The sequence below is a fragment of the Phyllostomus hastatus genome, unplaced genomic scaffold (assembly GCF_019186645.2).
Source record: "Phyllostomus hastatus isolate PE091 unplaced genomic scaffold, TTU_PhHast_1.1 phas_contig_198, whole genome shotgun sequence".
Lineage (NCBI taxonomy): Eukaryota > Metazoa > Chordata > Mammalia > Chiroptera > Phyllostomidae > Phyllostomus > Phyllostomus hastatus.
Genome location: NW_025333715.1, coordinates 2,443,745 through 2,463,427, shown reverse-complemented (window position 1 = coordinate 2,463,427; position 19,683 = coordinate 2,443,745). Strand labels below are relative to the sequence as shown.

The window sequence follows — 19,683 nt, the reverse complement described above, 5'->3', positions numbered from 1 at the left end:
AGAAGCTTCCTGAGCGGGGGAGGCTTGCGTCGTGTCTTACTGGAATTGAACCAGTTACATTTCGCAGAAAACTCGGTTTACTCCTCTCGTGGGATTTCAGAAGGAAGCGTCCCAGGGTCTGCAGGGTGGCTCCAGAGTTAACGCAGACTCTTACAATACAGGTCTAAGGTCCTCAGTGTTCCGACGTCTCCTCAAGGGAGACGGGCGCTTTGTTTTATGCGAGGCCGTGAGAGCGCCCTTCCCTCCCAGCTGTCAGCTCGGCAATGAGTTCGCTCGCTCCCCAGGTCTGAACTGACCAAAATACCCTTTTGTGACGTGACCTGCAGCGTGTGAGTAAAGGAAATCCTAACATGTGACATCAGGTCTAGGAAAAGATATGAAGTCCGTGAAAAACCAAAAGCACGAACTGAAGACAGGCATCTGTGAAACTGTGACATCTATCTATCCAACCGCTGTATGCGCCCTAGGGCACTGAAAACCCCTTCCGTGGCATAGCAATAATAGGAAGAAGATAAAGTGCCTGTAATATACTTCAGACACAAATGACAAAGCTGATTACAATTCTGAAGTAATGATGAGGACAAGGCATGGCCTACGGGGCTAAGACTTCTTACCATGGGCAGCTATAAACCATTAATTTTTGTTGAATGAGGCAAGGATTAAGTACCATTTTATCTTTATGTGGCTTTTTAAAAATGATTCCACAAATCTTCAAAAATCAATTTTACAAATATACATAAACAAATTTTAAAATAGTTAATTAGGTAGCAAAATAAGATATGTTAGTAGCTCACTTATTATACCTGCTTAAAGTTCATCTGTAGAAATCAATGACAGTGGTTACCAAGACTGATCACACTGTCATTAAGGTCATTTCTGACTGAAGTACTAAAATATGTGAGAAGTTAATCATGTTAGACAGTCAATACATTTAAAACTAAAAACTACTATCTTTCATACTAACAGCCTGTTTTGTGTTAACTTGCAATTCTGTGCATTCCAGATCAAATATTTTAATTCACTAATAAATAAAAAACTGACCACCACTTTTTGAGTTTTTTTGCGAGGCACTGGAATAGTATTCTGCATGTTATTATTTAATTTAGCCTGTACAATTCTATGAATAGGCACTACTATTTCTCCAAATTTTGGAGGAAAAAGTAAAATTAGAGGCTTAGAAACTTACTAAGTAGCATCCTGACCTTACATCACAGCTTATGCCCTAGGCACTGTCTGACTCCATCACAGGTGCAGTAATTTCTCGAGAGATTAATATTTAGTAACCTCACTTTCACTTATGCCATTTCTGTAACCTCAAATGTGTTAAAACCGTGAATGTGTAGCAGGAGAGGTGGTATCTCTATGAAGCCATGGAAGAATTAACCCAGAATATAAAGTAAGCATTTAAAATCGTTCCTGAGATTCAGAAAACATCTGTACCATATATTTAAATGCAGGGCATATTGAGATTCAGAAGAACATTTCATGCATGTCAATAAAAAATAAGTTAACTGCTTTGAGGGTATTATTACAATAAATCTAATTTTCAAAATATAATGTACGATATTAGAAAACACTATACAGGAGTTCATTTTTTAAAAGCCCAACTGAATACTATAAAAAGTACTGGAACCACAGCCATCTTAGGCTGTCAGTTTTCCTTACTACAGAGAGTCATGTGACGTCCTGTACAAACACCTGCCTGTATAATATGTCGGTCCTACACAGGTTGCTTCAGGTTACCCAAAAGCACCACCTGGGCGTCTCACCTTCCGCCTCTCCGGGCCGCCAAACGCAATATGCCGCGCCTCTTCCACGGTCTCACAGACAAGGCCGTTGCCGCACACAAACTGGATCACTTTCTTCAGCTGAGGAAACTGAGTCTGTATGACGTCGATCACCATTTTACAGCCTTTAATCTCCCGTAACCTTTCATTAATTGGCTTGATCTAGAGGTTTAAAAAATACTTAATATATTAGATACACTAAAATAAAAAACCAAATAGTACATTCTTTCTCAAAAAATACACATAAGCATGACAGCAAGAGACTAATTAATTGTATACACTTATATGCAATAAAGGTTTGACCAGAACCCGATGAACCATATCCCACCACTGGCTTGGGTACTGTCCTTTAAAAATACATTTCATCAAAAGCCAGAAGAGAGCATTTCCGAATTCAACGCCGTCACTAACTGTCCGGGACAAAGCGATGCATGAGAAGTGCCCCGCACCCTCCAAGTCACAACGTCTGGTCAGAGGGGTGCCCGCTTCCGCGCGCCAGGAGAGGGCGCAGCACTGGGCGCTCGAAAGCTCGCCGCGGGCTTAAGTGACGAGGAAAGCCTTCACGTCTCCTTCGCCAGGACCTTTACGTTGTATCCATAAATAGGTCAAAGAAGTATCAGCAATGTGTTACCCAAAAACAGTAAGTATGATCTCCTTTTTTGTAAAACAAAACAAAGCAAAAACCCTATACGAGGGGGGACCCCAAAAACGGGAATTTCTTTATAAAAAATTGTGTATTTATTCTTACATGTTTAAACTTTGGCGACCTTCAAAGCACTCTGTATTTGGTGCAGTACGCCTATGGAGACGTTTTCCTCTGCTCAGAACATTTTTTTAACTCATCGATTTTGATGCCTTTTAGTGCTTCTGCCACTTTTTGTTTCACCTCTTCCACATCAGCAAAACATTTCCCTTGGAGGACTTTTTCCATCCAGGGAAACAAACAAACAAACAAAAAAATTGCTCATGGCAAGACTGGGACTGTAGGGCATAGAGGTCATGCCATTTCTGGTCAAAAACTGCTGAACACTCAGCAGGGTGCGGGCAGGTGCGCTTGCAAACCACCCATCAGGAAATGGGCAAACGTACTGAAAAGTCTTAAAAAAAATTCACTGAAGCCGAACGCAGCCTCTCACGATGCCCGTTGGTGCACCGATACAGACGGGTTCCCAGTACCCTCCCGCAGTGGGGAGGCCTGTACTACAGTAAGGGGCCTGCCCTCCAAAAGATAATTCCTTTTTTGTGGGGGGCCGCCCCTCGTATAAAACCAAAATGTGTATATATACAATATACCCGGGAATATATATATTTATAAATGTGTATGTATAGAAGCAATCTAAAGTAGTTACAACTAAGGAATCAGGCATTAAGAAGGGATAGGAACACTTCCTTTATATTTTATAACTTTCTGTATCAGATTTTTAGAAAATGAGGGTGCCTTGAAAAACACCTTAAGCATGAAATAAGTAAGACAGGATTTTAACAGGCGGATGAGTCAGGTCAAGCAGCCCCAGCGGCAGGACGCACAGGCAACAAGGCGGGACGCAAAGGTCAGGTCTGGACCGCCGGAGCCCGGCTCGCGCTGGCTGAGCTCGCCCCTGCGCCCGGCCCTGCGCCAGGCGCTCTCCGTGTAGTAGTGACTCCCTGCAATAATCTTACAGGGCGTGGACTGCTTCCTCCACAGATGCGGAAATGGCAGCTCAAGAAAAATTAAGAATTAGGGGGAACGCATTAGAAGCAGGGCTGAGATTCGCGCTCGGGTCGGGCCGAGTCCAGGGCCCGTGCTCCTGACTGCCATGCACACCGCCTTCAGGGCAGGGCCTGAGGGCGGGACCAGCAGAACACGTTCTTCAGTAGCCAAGGAAAAAATCGCTGAAGGACAGCAATCGCGATACTGATCGAGTTCCTGCCTTGGGAATTTAGACTCTGGAGGCCTCTCAATGCACACTCCAGGGCTCAGCATCAGCCTGCTTCGCCAAGAGCAGGTACGGGATTACACAGTTACAACTGAGACTCTGGGCTGGCGTCTCACCAACGGACCGTCTCGACACTTTGCTACTGAACGCGAGTAAGGCTGGCCAGTGGGCTAGGGCAACGTCCTCAAAGTCATGAAGGCAGGGTTACGGCAAAAGCAGACCTGGAAGAAATGATACGAAGACAAGAAAGATAGCGCACGCTCGGTACTATTCCCAGCCTGCCGGCACGTTAACGCCGGCCGTCTGCACGACCGACAGATGGACGGACGGGCATCCGCGCTGTGGTACTTCTCAACCACTGAACCACAGTTTTAGGCAGTAAAGACGTCCTTTAAAAGACAAGATTTTATCATTGAGTACTAAACGTAAGTTCCTTACATCAAGGTAATCTAGAGCAAGGAATGTCTCAGGTTCAGCTCTTTCCTCCTTCAGAAATCGAATACAATCTCTTGCTACCTTCTCAGAGGTTACAACGATGGCGACCATGTACTGGCCAAAAAGCTTCGTGACAGCCAGCTGGTACTTCTTATGAATAGGGTGACACAGGTCAAGCAGTCTTCCAAACTTGGCAGGTTTCAGAAAAGGAGAGAACAGCAAATACATTCGTGAAGAACATACAATTCATTCCTTGTCTTCTAATGTAACAAAACAGCACAAACTATAAACTACTTTTATAAAATTATAAACATCAGAATGTAACAGTCTCACTGGATTGGATATAAGTCTTACTATGAAATGTCCATTCAGGTGGTCACACTTCGTTTAAGAAAAGAGTGACAGGGGAGGGGGATTAGCCTTGCCAAGGTATTAAAGTATTTTTACAAAGCTGCAATCACTAAATTCACCCATTCCCTTAATTACTAAGTGAGAACCTGTGAGGACCCCGTTCCACCACCACATGCGGACCCTGAGCTAGACACGGGGCGAGCGTCCCAGATGCGTTCTCGTCCCATGGGGCTGTCGGTCTAGCGGGCAGGGGGAGGGGCAGTCAGCTGATCACACACGCGCGCGAAACCGAAGGACCCCGGACACGCGCTGGGGAGCAGCGAGCTCCGCGAGCACGCGGGACCAGGCAGAGACGTCAGAGAGGGCCTCCCGCCAACACGTGCTGAGGTCTGACGAACGGTCGCGAGTTCATCAGACGGAAATTCAAGAAGTTTCCTTAGAAGTGTCAGAATGTCCACAGGCCTGCATCAAGGCTCCCTAGGCGATCTGAAGACTCAGCTTTACATTTTAGACTTTTTTTCATTGGCTCTGTTCTACTTCGGGAATACCATTTTTTAAAAGTGATTGATCATTTTTGTTAATATTTATTATCCTGCTTTGTCTTTTCTTCTCCGTTCACCTGCAATTGCAGGGGCCCCCATTGTCTGTGGTGTGGCTTTCTGTGGTTTCAGTTACTGTGGTCAACCATGGTCTAAAAATATTAAATGGAAAATTCCAGAAATAAATGACTCAACAGACAAGTCCCAAGTTTCACATTGTGCACTGAGTGTGGTGATGAACTTCATTCCATCTCTTCTGGGACATGACCCACCCCTCTGTCTGGCGGCCTCGCACTGCATACTCTCCCCATTAGTCACCCAACAGCCACCGCGGCTTTCAGAGGGACGGTGGCGGGGCGCCATGCTTGTCTTTGGGTCACCCTTATTTTACTTAATAACAGCCCCCCAGCACAAGAGCGGTGATGCTGGCAGTTCAGATATGCCCGAGAAGCTGGACAGTACTTCCTTTAAGTGAAAAGGTAAGAAGTCTAGACTCAATAAGGAAAGGCGAAAACCGCATGCTGAAACTGCTAAGATCTACAGTAAGAACAAATCTCCTCCAGGTGAAACTGTGCAGGAGAAAACAAAATCATGCCAGTTTTACTGCCAGACCACCCGAGTTCCGGCCACAGTGCGCAAGTGCTTCATAAAGAAGGAAACGGCACCCGACTTGAGAATGAAATGCATGAACTGAAAAAACATGTCCCATACATACACACACACACACACGCATACCCCCTGCACATGCACAGGGCTCAGCACCGTCTGCAGTTCCAGCCACCCGCGGGCACATGGGAACGGACCCCGCGGGCAAGGGGCGCCTGCCGTGACTCCAGTCTCACTGCCAGGTCAGAGCTCTGATTTTGGGCTGTGGTGCCCCGCTCCTTGCTCCTTGCAATTTATCAGTTCAGTAGTGTTTACCCTGATGTGTTTTCTTAGCTCTACATTTTGCTTTTATGGGGGATTTTGTTCTGTAACCTTCCCGATGAGGCTCTTTGACTTTTAAATGCTTTTAAAATCATTCTCTCTCACGCCCTGGCTGGGTGCATCAGTTGGTTGGAGTGTTGTCCATACACCAAAAGGTTGTGGGTTCCATCCCCCGTACGGGATGCAACTGATCGATGGTTCGGTCTCTCTAAAATTAATAAACATATGTTGGAATGTGGATTTTTAAAAATCATTCTTTCTTGCCCTGGCTGGTGTAGCTCAGTGGATTGAGTGCTGGCTTCTGAACGAAAGGGTCATTGGTTCGATTCCTAGTCAGGGCACATGCCTAGGTTGCAGGCCAGGTACCCAGTAGGGGGTGTGGCGAGAGGTAACCACACATTGATGTTTCTCTCCCTCTTTCTCCTTCCCTTCCCCTCTCTCTAAAAATAAATAAAATCTTTAAAAAATTATTCTTTTTCTTTATTATTATATGTACCTACAGCTGCCATATCTGTGCTTTTTGCCATGCTTATATTTAATGTGGGCATCTCTGTTCAGACCTTTTATTTGCTGTGATGGATACGTTTTGATTGCCTCACCTAGAACTGAGATGGTTATTTCCTCTGAACAACAGCTGATGAACTAAGTACTTTCTGTTTATCTTCTAAGTATTTGCTGATCTATTTGTCACCTAGGGGTTCGGAGGGCAGGAACAAGTGAGAGCTGAGCCTGGGCTGTGCATACGCTTTGCTCAAATTCTGGAGTTTGGCTCCTTCCTCTGAGTTTTAATCAATGTTCCATACTGAGGTTCCTCTACCCTGGGGGAGAGGACAAGTCCCATTTGGGGGGAAGGCTTTGAACTGGCCTCTCACTTTAATGAGGAGTCCTAGAGCCATCCCTTCTATCTAAGATCATTGGGGGTTCACATGACCTGATTCAATAGTTTTTTAAGCAATGCAACAAATATATATGAAATTCCTTCTTGCTAGATTAAGGCGTACTAGGTGGAATTTCTCAGGAATTAATAAATGTATCAGTTTGCTTTTTGCAGAGATAAAAATATCCTTATAAGTGCTTTAAATGGCTATCATTGATAAACCCACAAATAAATGTTGGCAAGGATGTGGAGAAAAGGGAACCTTTGAGCACTGCTGGTGGGAATACAGATCGGCACAGTCATTGTGGAAAAGAGTATAGAGTTCCCTCAAAAAATAGAAAATGGAATTCCCTTATGATCCAGCAATTCCACTTCCGAAAATATATCTAAAGACACCCAAAACACTGATCCCAAAGAATATATGCACCCCCATGTTCACTGAAGCACTATTTACGGTAGCCAAGATCTGGAAGCAGCCCAAGTGTCCATCAGTAGACAAATGGATAAAAAAGCTGTGGTACATTTACAGAACGAACTACTACTCGGCAATTAAAAAGAAGGATATTTTAGCTTTTGTGACAGCATGGATGGCCCTAGAGGGTATTATACTAAGTGAAATAAGCCAAAGAAAGATAAATACCATATGCTTCCACTTGTATGTGGAATCTAATGAGCAAAATAACCACACAAAACAGAAACAGACTCCGAGACACAGAGAGCAGACGGACAGCTGTCGGGGGGGGGGGGGCTCGGGGCTGGGTGAGAGAGGTGAAAGGATTAAGCAAAAAGTGAAAAAAAAAAAAACCACACACACACACAGACACAGACACCAGCACGGTGATTACGAGAGGGAAAGGGGGCGGGGCAGGTGGGAGAAAGTGTAAGGGGGCAAAGGGCGATGGAGGAAGACTAGACTTTGGGTGGTGAGCGCACAGCGCATTGTGCGGATGACGTGTTGTGGAACTGTACACGTGAAACCTACGTAATTCTATTTACCAATGTAACCCCAATAATTTCAATTAAAAATAAATGGTTTAAAATGCTAACCTTCAATCTTTTTTTTTTAATCCTGGACTATTACCATTTTCTGAAGTTTATGGCATTAGATGTATGGGCCCCTTTCCTTGTTTGATTGTTGAACTAATTTTTAAAAGATTTTATTTATTTATTTTTAGAGAGAGGGGAAGGGCAGAAGAGAGGGAGAGAAACATTGATTGGTTGCCTCTTACACACCCCCAACTGGGGACCTGCCCTGCAACCCAGGCACGTGCCCTGACTGGGAATCGAACCAGTGACCTTTTGGTTCACAGGCCGGTGCTCAATCCACTGAGCCACACCAGCCAGGGTGAATTATTTTTAAAAAAAAATAGTTTTAGTCATTTTGTTTGGTACTGGGGGAGGGATTTTATGCTCAAAACTTACACCTCCTCCATCACTATCTAGAAGCGGAGACCAACATTTCAGAGTCAGAAAGTCAAAAAGGATGCTACAAAGGAGAAGACACGGTGGCCAGAGAGGCAGGAGGAAAACCATGAGGCTGTGGTACCACAGGAGCCAGTGGCAAGGCGTTTCAAAGCAGTGCAAGTGGTTAACACGGTCGCGTGCTGACAACGGGCCATCGTGAAATGAGGACTGCGAAGCGTACACTGGCGTTGGGACACAAGGGTGGGATGCCAGACCCCAACACCAGAGGAGGTAATTTTCTGAAGCTGATACCATAAGCTACAGGTTAGATACTGCTGTTTTGGGGCCATGAACTATACTAGCAAAACTAGATGCACAGTCAGATTTAGAGAATAAAAGCTCATTGTTACAAAAGAATTCCAGTGATATCTATTGCAAATATAATTTAAAAAACTGAAAGGCTGAAAAACGTGAGGTTTGAGGCTGTGTGACTTTTGCGGGGAGACTAGTTCACGGTATCCAAGCCCTCTGGGGGTACCGGCCACAACGTGGACTTTCTGGGTAATGGTTCGCATCGATGTTTCTCCCCAGTGATTACTTATCTACAGATCCTGCTAAATGTTACATTTTATCCCAATTATTTACTATTACATTTTAAATATAAACTATCAAACACAAAACTTAAAACGATTTCTGAGATAATTTTGCCTCCAAATAATGATAACATTTTAAATCCCAACTAAGAAAGCTTAGCCTGTTTGTTCAAATTAACGATTCATTCTAATTACCACGGAGTCTGGGTAAAGCCTTTTCAGGTGTTCCATGACCTCTGCCCTCTTCTGCTGGCGTTTCCCCTCGTGGTAATCAATTCCCGCATTCTGCAGTTCACTTCTGACAAGACTCATCTCTTCATTAACTTCAGAAATTCTCGACTTTGTTTTTGCAATTTCATCCACTAGGGTTTCCTCTTGCTGTTTTTTCTCTTTTAAGCAATCCCTACATAATAAGAACAATAATAAAGTATACAGCAAAAAGAAAACCTAAAATTTAGGAATGACAGGGTACAATATACTCACGTCTGACCCTGCAGGGGAATGGAATGGGGGTGCTCTAACAGTTCTAGTGGATGAAAAATGCTGCAATAAAATAAACCTAGCACCAAATCTGGACAAAGAGATTTTGATCATTCTTCATTGATTCAAAAGATAATGTATTTCTGGATACTGAAAAAGCAAGGATGGATCATCTTAACTGCAGCAGTCATCACGAGCTTAATAATAAATAAATACCACTTTAAAAAATTCTTAATGGCAGAATACTTAGGTTGTGCTAGCTTTCATGACATAACTTTTATTATAAAATATCAATACCAAAAAGGAGTCCTAAGTTTCACCACTGATAAACATTTATATTTTCAAAATGTAAATATTTCATTCATGTGCTTAAGTGTAATTTTTAATTGTACACGATGAAATAAAAGTAATGGAGGAGCAAAAACAATGATACAATGAAAGCATTCATTTGACTGAATAAAAATAAACCAGCCTCTAGAAATGTAAGACAGCTGCAAGGAACTTTCTCTTTAAACAATACCCACATGCATGTTTTTGTGTACTCTTCCAGCTTCTCTATTCGTTTTTTATAATCTTCTATTTGTTCTTTTATTTGTTTTAGATTTTCCTAAATTAGAAATGAAACCTAAAATCAATTACAGCAACTCCAAATAAATAAAATCAATTAATTTTCACTATATGCTTAGAACTTACTGTAATAACCTTAGTTGCTCTGAATTGGAAATATATCAAATATAACCACACAAAAACACTCATAAGAGCAAATTTTCATTTTGAAAAGGCAGGATAGTACAGAGCTTTCAGGTTACAGGAATCAGGGTTCAAACCCTAGCTCTACCACTTATTGTATATCTGATCACGAAGTTTACTCTGGTAAACTCAAACACCAACAGATTTTCAAATATCTATATACAGTTCTCTTTTCTCACATATCTGGAACTTTTTAATTAAAAATTTTTAAATTTGTACCAAATTGAGATGGAGTAAACAGGTCATCCACAGAGAAATAAAAAACAACGGAATAACAATAGAAGCTAACTTTGAATGTGCCTTTTAATTAACAATTAAAAGAAAATAAATCTCAGAAAAATAAAAACAAGGACTACCTTTTCTGACTAATAGCAGTTAAGAAAAATACCATCTTGCATTATAAAATTAGTTCATAAATGAAGAGATGTGGTTTGAAAATGATATAGTAAAACTGAATATTTTATAAGAGCATCAATCATTTCCTCTGGGACTTCTGCTTTGTGTTATTATAAATCTACCTGTGCTTTATTATATATGATGAATCTTTTTAAGCATTTACTTTTCAATTACAGTTTACATTCAATATCATTCCGTATTAGTTTCAGGAGTACAGCAAAGGCGTTAGAAAATCACGTACTCTACAGAGTAGTTCTCCTGGCTGCTTCAAGCACCAGCCTGGCCCCAAACTTACTCATCCCAATGTTAGCGACTATATTCCCTACACTGCAAACTAATTCATGCAGTAAATATTTATCCCCCGGCTACCATGTGCTAGGAACTAGACATACAATAAAGAACAGGAGAGTGTCTCTGTTCTCGACGACTAAGGTCTGGTGGGAGATAGAAAATTAAATAAGTAAATCTGGTAGAGTGGGTTAGTGTATACAGGACACACAAGGTACCTATAGGCTGGGGGCAGGAGGACTTCACAAAAGTCTTGCTCCGTTAAACATGATCACTGAGTCCAAACACAATTTGTATTCGCAGCTTTAACCTCTCCCCTGTCTCATTCACCCTATGCACCACAGCAAGATTAATCTGTCTTATTCCGTTACTTAAGTAATTTAAAACCAGGAGTATACAAAAGTAAAAAATACAATTCTTTTTCAGTATACCACACGAGGAAACAGAACACTAAAGTTTTTTTAAAGTATATCTTATTGACTATGCTATTCCAGTTGTTCCAATCTTTCTCTCCCCTTTATCCTCCTTCTGTCTTCCACCGCCCTCCCTCCAGAATCCCGCCTTAGTTCCTGTCTGCGAGTTGTACATGTAAGTTCTGTGGCTTCTCTACTTCCTGTATTGCTTTTAACCTCCCCCTGTCTATTTTGTGCCTACCAATTATGCTTCTTATTCCCTGTACATTTCCCCCCCATACTGCCCCTCCCCACTGATAACCTTCCTTGTGAGCTCCATTTCTGTGATTCTGTTCCTGTTCTAGTTGTTTACTTAGTTTTTGTTTTCTAGGTTCAATTGCTGATAGTTATGAGTTTGTTGTTTTACTGTTCCTAGTTTTTGATCTTTTTCTGTTTCTCAGATAAGTCCCTTTAACATTTCATGTAATAAGGGCTTGGTGATGATAAACTCCTTTAACTTTACCTTATCTGGGAAGCACTTTATCTGCCCTTCCACCCTGAATGATACTTTGCCAGGTAGAATCATCTTGGATGTAGGTCCTTGCCTTTCATGACTGCAAATACTTCTTTCCAGCCCCTTCTTGCCTGTAAGGTTTCTTTTGAGAAATCAGTTGATAGTTTTATGGGCACTCCTTTGTAGGTAACTATCTCCTTTCCCATTGCTGCTTATTTTTAATCCCGGGTAACTTAATTATGATGTATCTTGGTGTGTTCCTCCTGGGGTCCAATTTCTTTGAGACTCTCTGGGCTTCCAGAACTTCCTGGAAGTATATTTCCTTTGCCAGATTGGGAAAGTTTTCCTTCAGTGTTTGTTCAAATAATTTTTCAATTTCTTGCTCTTCTTCTTCGCCATCTGGCATCGATGTGTTTTGGATGTTGGAGTGCTTAAAGTTGTCCTAGAGGTTCCCAAGCCTCTCCTCATTCTTTTGAATTCTTATTTCTTCATTCTGTTCTGGTAGGATGTTTATTTCTTCCTTGTGCTCCAAGTCATTGATCTGAGTCCTAATTTCCTTTCCTTCACTGTTGGTTCCCTATACATTTTCCTTTATTTCACTTTGTACAGCCTTCATTTTGCAACCGAGCTCAATCAATTCTGTGAGCATCCTGATTACCAGTGTTTCAGACTCTGCATCAGATAGGTTGTCTGTGTCCTCAACACTTAGCTTTTTCTGGAATTTTGATCTGTTCTTTCATTTGGGCCCTATTTCTTTGTCTCAGGGCACCCCTTATGTTGAAAGAAGCAGAGCCTTAGGTATTTACCAGGGCCCTAGCCCCACTTTCCAACCAACTCTCCGGTGAGTCTGGAAGTTTGTTCGACCTCCACAACCCCCACAGCATCTTACAGCTAGAGGTTTTAAGTCTTAAGTTTCCCGGTCAGCCAGCCCCGCCTCGCCCATGTGTGCTCTGCCACCTTGCCGCGTGTCCTCTTCGCCCATCCTACCAGTCTGGGTGAATGCTGAACTCCCTGGTTGTCAGAGTTACATGCAGTTTGATTTTCTGGCAGTTCTGGGTGCTTACTGCTTTTAAATTGGTGGTTATCCTTCTCTCAGTTGTGTGAGAATGCAAAGCGTTTCTACCTACACCTCCACCTTGGCAGGAACTGAAATACCGAAGTTTTAAAGTGTCATTATTCCACGCAGGTAATTATCCCACTGTGCTCACGCATCACACAAATTCACTGAACAAATGTCTGTGCTAGGTGCAGAGTTCTTCAGATGAGCAAGACACAGTTAATTTTCTCTAGGAACTCACACATTTTTGAAATTAGAGCCCTCATATTGAAATTTTAGTATCTCTCTTAAGAATTCCATGCGAAGGGGGAAAAACCACGGTCAGTTAGTAAAGCATACAACATTTAGTCGGGTGGAAAGCCTGCCTTCCCTCCTCCGCCTCCCCCGAGGCCCGTGCGAGGCCAGCAGGGCTCCTCTGTGCTCGCTGCTTCTCACGCCAGGTGGGTCTCCGAGGGGCAGCCACCTGTTATGCACAGAGCCTGGGACGAACTCTGGACACGGCTCAGGCTGAAGAACAGGCTCTGCCGGAGGAAACGTGAAAGGCCAGGGGCATCAGCCCACGGGGAGGTGTGTCAGGGACTGGCGCTCCACTGCACACATAGTGGGGAAAAATGAGACCGCCTTGGTACCAGGCATTTGGCATTTGAGGCGCCAGCTGAGTATGCTCATGGTCTGGGAAAGCCAGCCATTGCCCAGCACTGCCATCTTGGCACCTGTGGACAGTTATAGCCCCCGCCACCGTCCGGAAACAGAGTCAGCAGTCCTGTGGGAAACTGACCATGGGCACAGATTTCTCCATCTCTCTCTACCTGGATATAGCTCTTCTTCTATCAGTGTTTCCATATTCAGAAGACAACAGCAATCCAATCAACACTTACTGGTACCTATAAGTACGAGGTTTACAATGGACATTACTATGAATCCTGCCTTTCAGAAGCTTCCAGTCTAGTAGAGCTGTACTAATTAACTGCACTTTCTTCCAATACGATAAAATCCCCTAGAGATAGATAAGGATAATGAGTGACTATATTCAGAAGAAATTATTTTCAGGTGTTTTTTTTGGGGGGGTGGAGTGGGGAGAACAGGCAAGCTAGGTAAGGCTTTGTAGTGTGGGTAACCATGGAGCTCAACATGCACAAATAATTAAGGTTTTCCAAAATTAGCATGTGCAAAAGCAAAACTGTGCAATGAGAATTTGCAGAAATCAGTATACAATTTTATAATACAATACAAATTACACAAGTGTTTTACAACGAATGTCTGCTATGTTACTACATTTGGTTTTTTCCTCCACAAACTATACTTTCTTCTACGCATATGATTATCCTATAATACACCATGAGGCATTGGAGGGAAATACCAGATGCTTGGTGTAATATCATACGCACTGTCCTCTTATTCAACCTGCCCATCACTATGAGTAGACACACCTACCCTCACTGTGGAAATGAAGAAATCAAAGTTCAGAGAAGTTAAATAACTCAGTTATTTACCACAATTACATAGGTCAGTAAAGAACAAGCCTGACTGGAAGCCAGGTCTGTCTTACTTTAAGGCAAACCATTATAATGCTGTCATTTAAAACAAAAATTTATTTATTTCTAGAGGGGTGGGAGGGAGGGAGAAAGTGAGGGAGAGAAACATCAATGTGCGAGATACATCCATCAGTTGCCTCTGCACGCCTCCAGTGGGGACCTGACCTGAAACTCGGGCATGTTCCCTGACTGGGGACCGAACCAGTGACCTTTCGGTCTGCAGGCCGGCACTGAATCCACTGAGCCACACCAGCCAGGGCTATAATGCTATCTTGATGGTTAATTCTCATGTAGACTATTACACTCCTCTTGGGCTATGTCCATATTGTTTCCAAATAACTTTGCATTCACCTCTATAATGATACCTAATTGTTTTTTCCTTCATCTACCCTCCTCCTAGCCTCACTGGCCTACAATACATGTAAAAACAGAGGCTGTATCATCAGCTAACGCCTATCACTATACAGATGCACAGCAAATGCTACTGACTGCACGAACAAAGGCACTATCCATATCGCAGACCATAAGAGTATCTACATGATACTAATCAGCATTAAGAGGTAATCCAGAACTTTTTCATTAATCACTTATGCCTGATGTAAATCCACTTATATACTGAAAAGCTAATACAAAAAGGTAGTAAAATTTCACCGAGAACAATTCTAAATCATGACGGCACACATCCAGGTACCTGAACTTCTCCGTGCCTCCGCCTTTCAAACGCCAGTCTCTCCGTGTCGGCCTTCTGCTCCCACTGCAGTTTCTCCCGCTGCTGGTTCATTATGGCCACCTTCTTTCTTACTTGTTCCTTGAGTTCTTTATAACGGTTCAGCTGCATAAAGAGCAATTAAAAATGGCTAACTCAAATCCTTTTAAAATCCTCACCTGAGGATATGTTTATTGATATTAGAGAAGGGGGAGAGAGAGTGAGAGTGAGAGAGTGAGAGAGACAGGCAGAGAAACATCAACCAGTTGCCTCCTGCACGCGCCCCGACCAGGGGTCAAACCCGAGACCTAGGTACGTGCCCAACCTTTCGGTGTACAGGGTAGCACTCTGACCGACTGAGCAACTTGGCCAGGATGAGGGGGAATTCTTTATATGATATTTTTTACTAACAGCTTACCTTACTAACAGATAACCTTATCTGAAGTGTTTTATGTAAATTAGATCAGAATTGGCCATCTTCTCCAGATAAGATAATGCGAACAAAAAATGAATGTTGTACTTAAAACTGTTTAGATACAATAAAGTATTCAAAATCAACTCTATAAGGTCTATGAAATTCTTAAAAGAAAAAGATTAAAACTACTAGTTCAAAGGAAGAGGAGCTCAGAGAAAATTATGTATTTTTTAAATCTATACAGTCACAAATATTTTAATGTGCATACTGTAATATAAGATTATTATCAAGTTAATGAAAGAGATGATAAAAATTTAGTTGAAAACCTAAATTACCAATTTAGATTGTCTAGAAAATGTGAATTACCAATTTTTGTATATCAACTATGGACTTGTAATTAAATCTTATATACTGAATTAGACATTAACTCATCACTTAACATTTTACATCACCTTAAGCAATCAATTTCCCTTCTGTCAATTAAGTGATATGGCTTTTCAAAGCCATGCGTATCTGGCTTTTAAATTTTTATAATATTCAGGAAAGAAAAAAGGTATTACTTTTAAAATAAAATATAATTTCCTTTTAGTACAAGATATCATGTAATCTTCTTGAAGTATAATCCTGACTTGAATAAATTCAAGTGTTAATGCCGTTTAACCTTATAAAGAAAAAATAGCCTAAATATTAAGTTTAGATTTCATACGCAAGTTAAAAAATTTAAATCCCCATAATGCAGATTCTGAGGACACTCTCTTAAAGTATCATAAAGAGAGGCCTTTCTTCAATTTTTGCTAACTAAAAGGAGAAGCTGGAAACGACAGAAACAAAGGTTCCCCTCATGTTGACTTTTTCACCTGACTGGCTTCTAATTCAATGTCTCGCACTTTCCGCAGGACTTCTTCCTCAATCTGCTTTTCAAAGCTTTTCCATGCAACATCTAAATCAACCAGCTCTGTCTCTAGGGCTTTTATGTCATCTTCCTGTTTAGAACATTGTTTTTCACTGTCCTTCATTGATTTTTTAGCCACTTCTAATTTCTTGAGGTGGTGAGAAGTGTTTTCTTTGGCTTTAATGTACTGAGGCCTCTTCTGATTTAAAAGTGCTTCAAGAGATCTAAAAATAAATATAAAGTTTGCTTAAACTTAAATTAAATTTAATTAAATTTATGATATATAAAGTAGTTCTTTTGATCAAATCATACATTTAAAAATAAATTCCAAAAACTGACTTTCAGAGACCATAAGCACATCAGTGGTTGACAGAAGTGAGGGGGAGGATTGAATAGTTGAGGCATAGGGGAATTTTTTAAAAGATTTTATTGATTTATTTTTAGAGAGAGGGGAAGGGAGGGAAGAAGAGAGGGAGAGAAACATCAGTGTGTGGTTGCCTCTAGCACCCCCCCCAACTGGGGACCTGGCCCACAACCCAGGCATGTGCCCTGACAGGGAATCCAAACAGTGACCCTTTGGTTCCCAGGCCAGGGACTCAATGCATTGAGCCATACCAACCAGAGCAACACAGGGGAATTTTTAAAGAGTGGTAAAATAATCAGTATGATACTATAATGACAGAATATACCATCACACATTTATCAAAACCTACAGAACTTTACAGCACCAAGAGTATATTTTATGTATGCAAATTTAAAAAAAAAACACATAGAGCCCAAGGCGTCCTAGATGGAACACAGGAAGTGACAGAACACTGCCTGTATTACATATGTGTGAAGCCGCCTTCCTGAGGGGGTAAAGGTGCTAACCCAGGTAACTTTAGAGGTGAGCAGAGGCTGTAAAACTACAAGGAAAAGGAATTGTACACAAGCATCATAGGCTGGTTGATAAAGCTGCTTCCTAGGAGGGTATGGATCAACAATTCTGATACTGCCATACGTGATTACTGGAACTGAACAATTAAGCAAATGAATGGCATTTTGTGGAAGGCGGGTTTCTTACTCTTGGAGTGGGAGGTTGTAGATAAGCAAGGATAGGTCAACACCAACAGTGATGCCAGGCTAACATTACAATAGAGAGATGTCACATGACACCTGTGCTATGTTAACATCTCTGATCTAGTGGGATGAGAATGGCATTTTTCTACCACTGTGATCTTCTTCCCCCAAATTCACAAACCCTGTGTAATTATGAGAAAACTAACAAAGCCCACAGGAGGAACATTCAATAAAATCACCTGACCAGCACTCCTGGAAACTGTCAAGGCCATCAAAAGCAAGGAAAGCCTGAGAAACTGTCACAGCAAGAGGAGTCTATGGAGCTGTGGTGACTACAAGAAATACAGTGTTCTGGATTTAAAAAAAGACAATAGGTAAAAACTAAGAAAATAAAAATAAACTATGGACTTCAGTTAGCAGTAATGTATCCACACTGGGTCATTAACTGACAAATGTAACATACTGATGATGTAAGATGTTGGAAGCGGGAGAAACTGAGTGTGGGCAATATGGGAACTCTGTTCTCTAGAATTTTTCTGTTATCGAAAAGTATTCCAAAGTAAAAGTTTATTTTAAAAAATCAACTTTCAAAACGTCACTTTTAATTTTACTTTCTCTCTTGATCTACATAAAATCCAACTGTTAATAACCATTTTTAGAAACTCACTTTAATTCTTTTTCTGTCTGTTGTAGCTGTCTAGTTAGCCCTCCATGTTCCCTTTTCTTGGCTTTCACAATGGCTTCATGACGAGAAAGAGACTCTGTCGTGACACTTAGATTTGTATTTGCATGTTCTAACTCGCTGTTCAGAGAGAGAATTTTTTTCTCATTATGATATAGTTTGAAAAGCTGCAGTTGAATCTTGTTTATTTTCAGTTCTTCAAGGAGACTCTGGTAGCGTTCTGCCTATAAAACAGTACAATTCAACAATAGTTAGATGGAAGTACATTTAAAATGACTTCATAAACTCAACTGTAGTGCTAACAAATGATCTCTACTGAATGTTATGAGACAGTCTTCTCACTAAAAGTAGCATTATTTGGAGAAGGTTTCTGGATACACTTTTACGGTCAACCAGTAAAACAGTGAGTGATCTTTAGCTCCACTCACTCAGGGGTGTGGGGTGAGAACAATGGAGTGATACCACTAACCTGTGTCCTCGGCCCCTTTCAGCCCTCACTTCGGAGTGTGGCAAGTCCATCACCATCTCTGACATCAGCCGCACTTGCAAACTGAAGGCAGTTATATGACTTGTAAGGCCCCTAGCAACTTTAAATTCAACGATTCCAGGGACAATTCCTGCTACAGGGTGTGATTTTTCTACTAAGAGAACTGATAGGACTATTACAAGTCTAAACCACATGTGAAGAAACGGCATTTGTACTACTGACAAAAGGATGGGCTGCCTTGAGAGGAAGGCCCCTCATCAATGGAGTACTCCGTGGAGCAGGCAAGCGGCCATCTGCCAGGATGTTGTACACAATTAGGGAGTTGGACTATTCTAATTGTCCTTACGATGTTTAAAGTTCTACAATCCTTCACTTCCATAAGCTGTTTCAGTATAAGTGCTATAGTCTGACTTTCACTGACAAAGCTGAGGACATATACACACATGTACAAACAGGAAAAAACAAAAAAAAATCACTAATCAGGAACACATCTACCTCTCATTTATTTCTTCAAATATTTTTTGACTGCCTACTATGTGCCAGGCCCCGTTCTTGGGAATACAGTGAAGAACAAGATAGAAACAGTCTCCATTCTTGTATGCTCATAATCTAGTCATTCTAGTGGGGTGGGGAGGAATGAAGAGAACTTAGAGGGTAATTAAGCGAACAAATAAACAAGATCTCCTATAGCAATACATGCTACAAAAGAAACAAAATAGGATAATGCAGTAGTACCAGGGAGGGGTAAGGAGAAGGTACTAATTTAGACTAAGGGCACGGATGGCAAATCCTGGCCCAAGAAAATGGCTTTCTAATGAAAAGTTGAATGAGAGCATTAGCCATGTAAAGATCAGGAATACAGCTATCTAGACAGGGGAAACAGCGAAAGCTCCAGGCTAGCACGGAGTGTGGGGTACTCAGTAAACAGTCAAGGTCAGTGTGGTATTGGAGCAGAGGAAGTTAAGACTTGAGGGGGGAACAGGGGCCAAATCAGAAGGCCGGACAGGACAGCAGATTCTCAGCGCAGTGGGAAGCACTGCACGGGAAGAGGTTTTATACAAGAGAAAGACAGAAACTGATTTGCATTTTAAAAAGATCACTCTAAACACAAATAATTCATCAACCATTACACAAAGCACCCTACTAGGCAATGTGAAAGGTACCAAGAAATTAGCACAGAACGGCATTTGTAAAGTACGGC

General features: G+C 41.7%; 1 protein-coding gene across 2 annotated transcripts in view; it reads right to left on the bottom strand.

Moving 5' to 3' along the window:
• SMC1B (structural maintenance of chromosomes 1B) overlaps positions 1–19,683 on the bottom strand; it is a 51,299-nt gene that overhangs the window by 26,513 nt on the left and 5,103 nt on the right. For both annotated transcript variants that reach the window (XM_045834994.1, XM_045834995.1), the window contains exons 5-11: positions 17,981–18,219; positions 16,220–16,478; positions 14,933–15,073; positions 9,834–9,916; positions 9,025–9,232; positions 4,142–4,327; positions 1,770–1,949 (exon numbers count right to left, since the gene is read on the bottom strand). In XM_045834994.1, the coding sequence (XP_045690950.1) occupies positions 1,770–1,949; positions 4,142–4,327; positions 9,025–9,232; positions 9,834–9,916; positions 14,933–15,073; positions 16,220–16,478; positions 17,981–18,219 (1,296 nt within the window). The remainder of the gene's footprint in view (positions 1–1,769; positions 1,950–4,141; positions 4,328–9,024; positions 9,233–9,833; positions 9,917–14,932; positions 15,074–16,219; positions 16,479–17,980; positions 18,220–19,683) is intronic.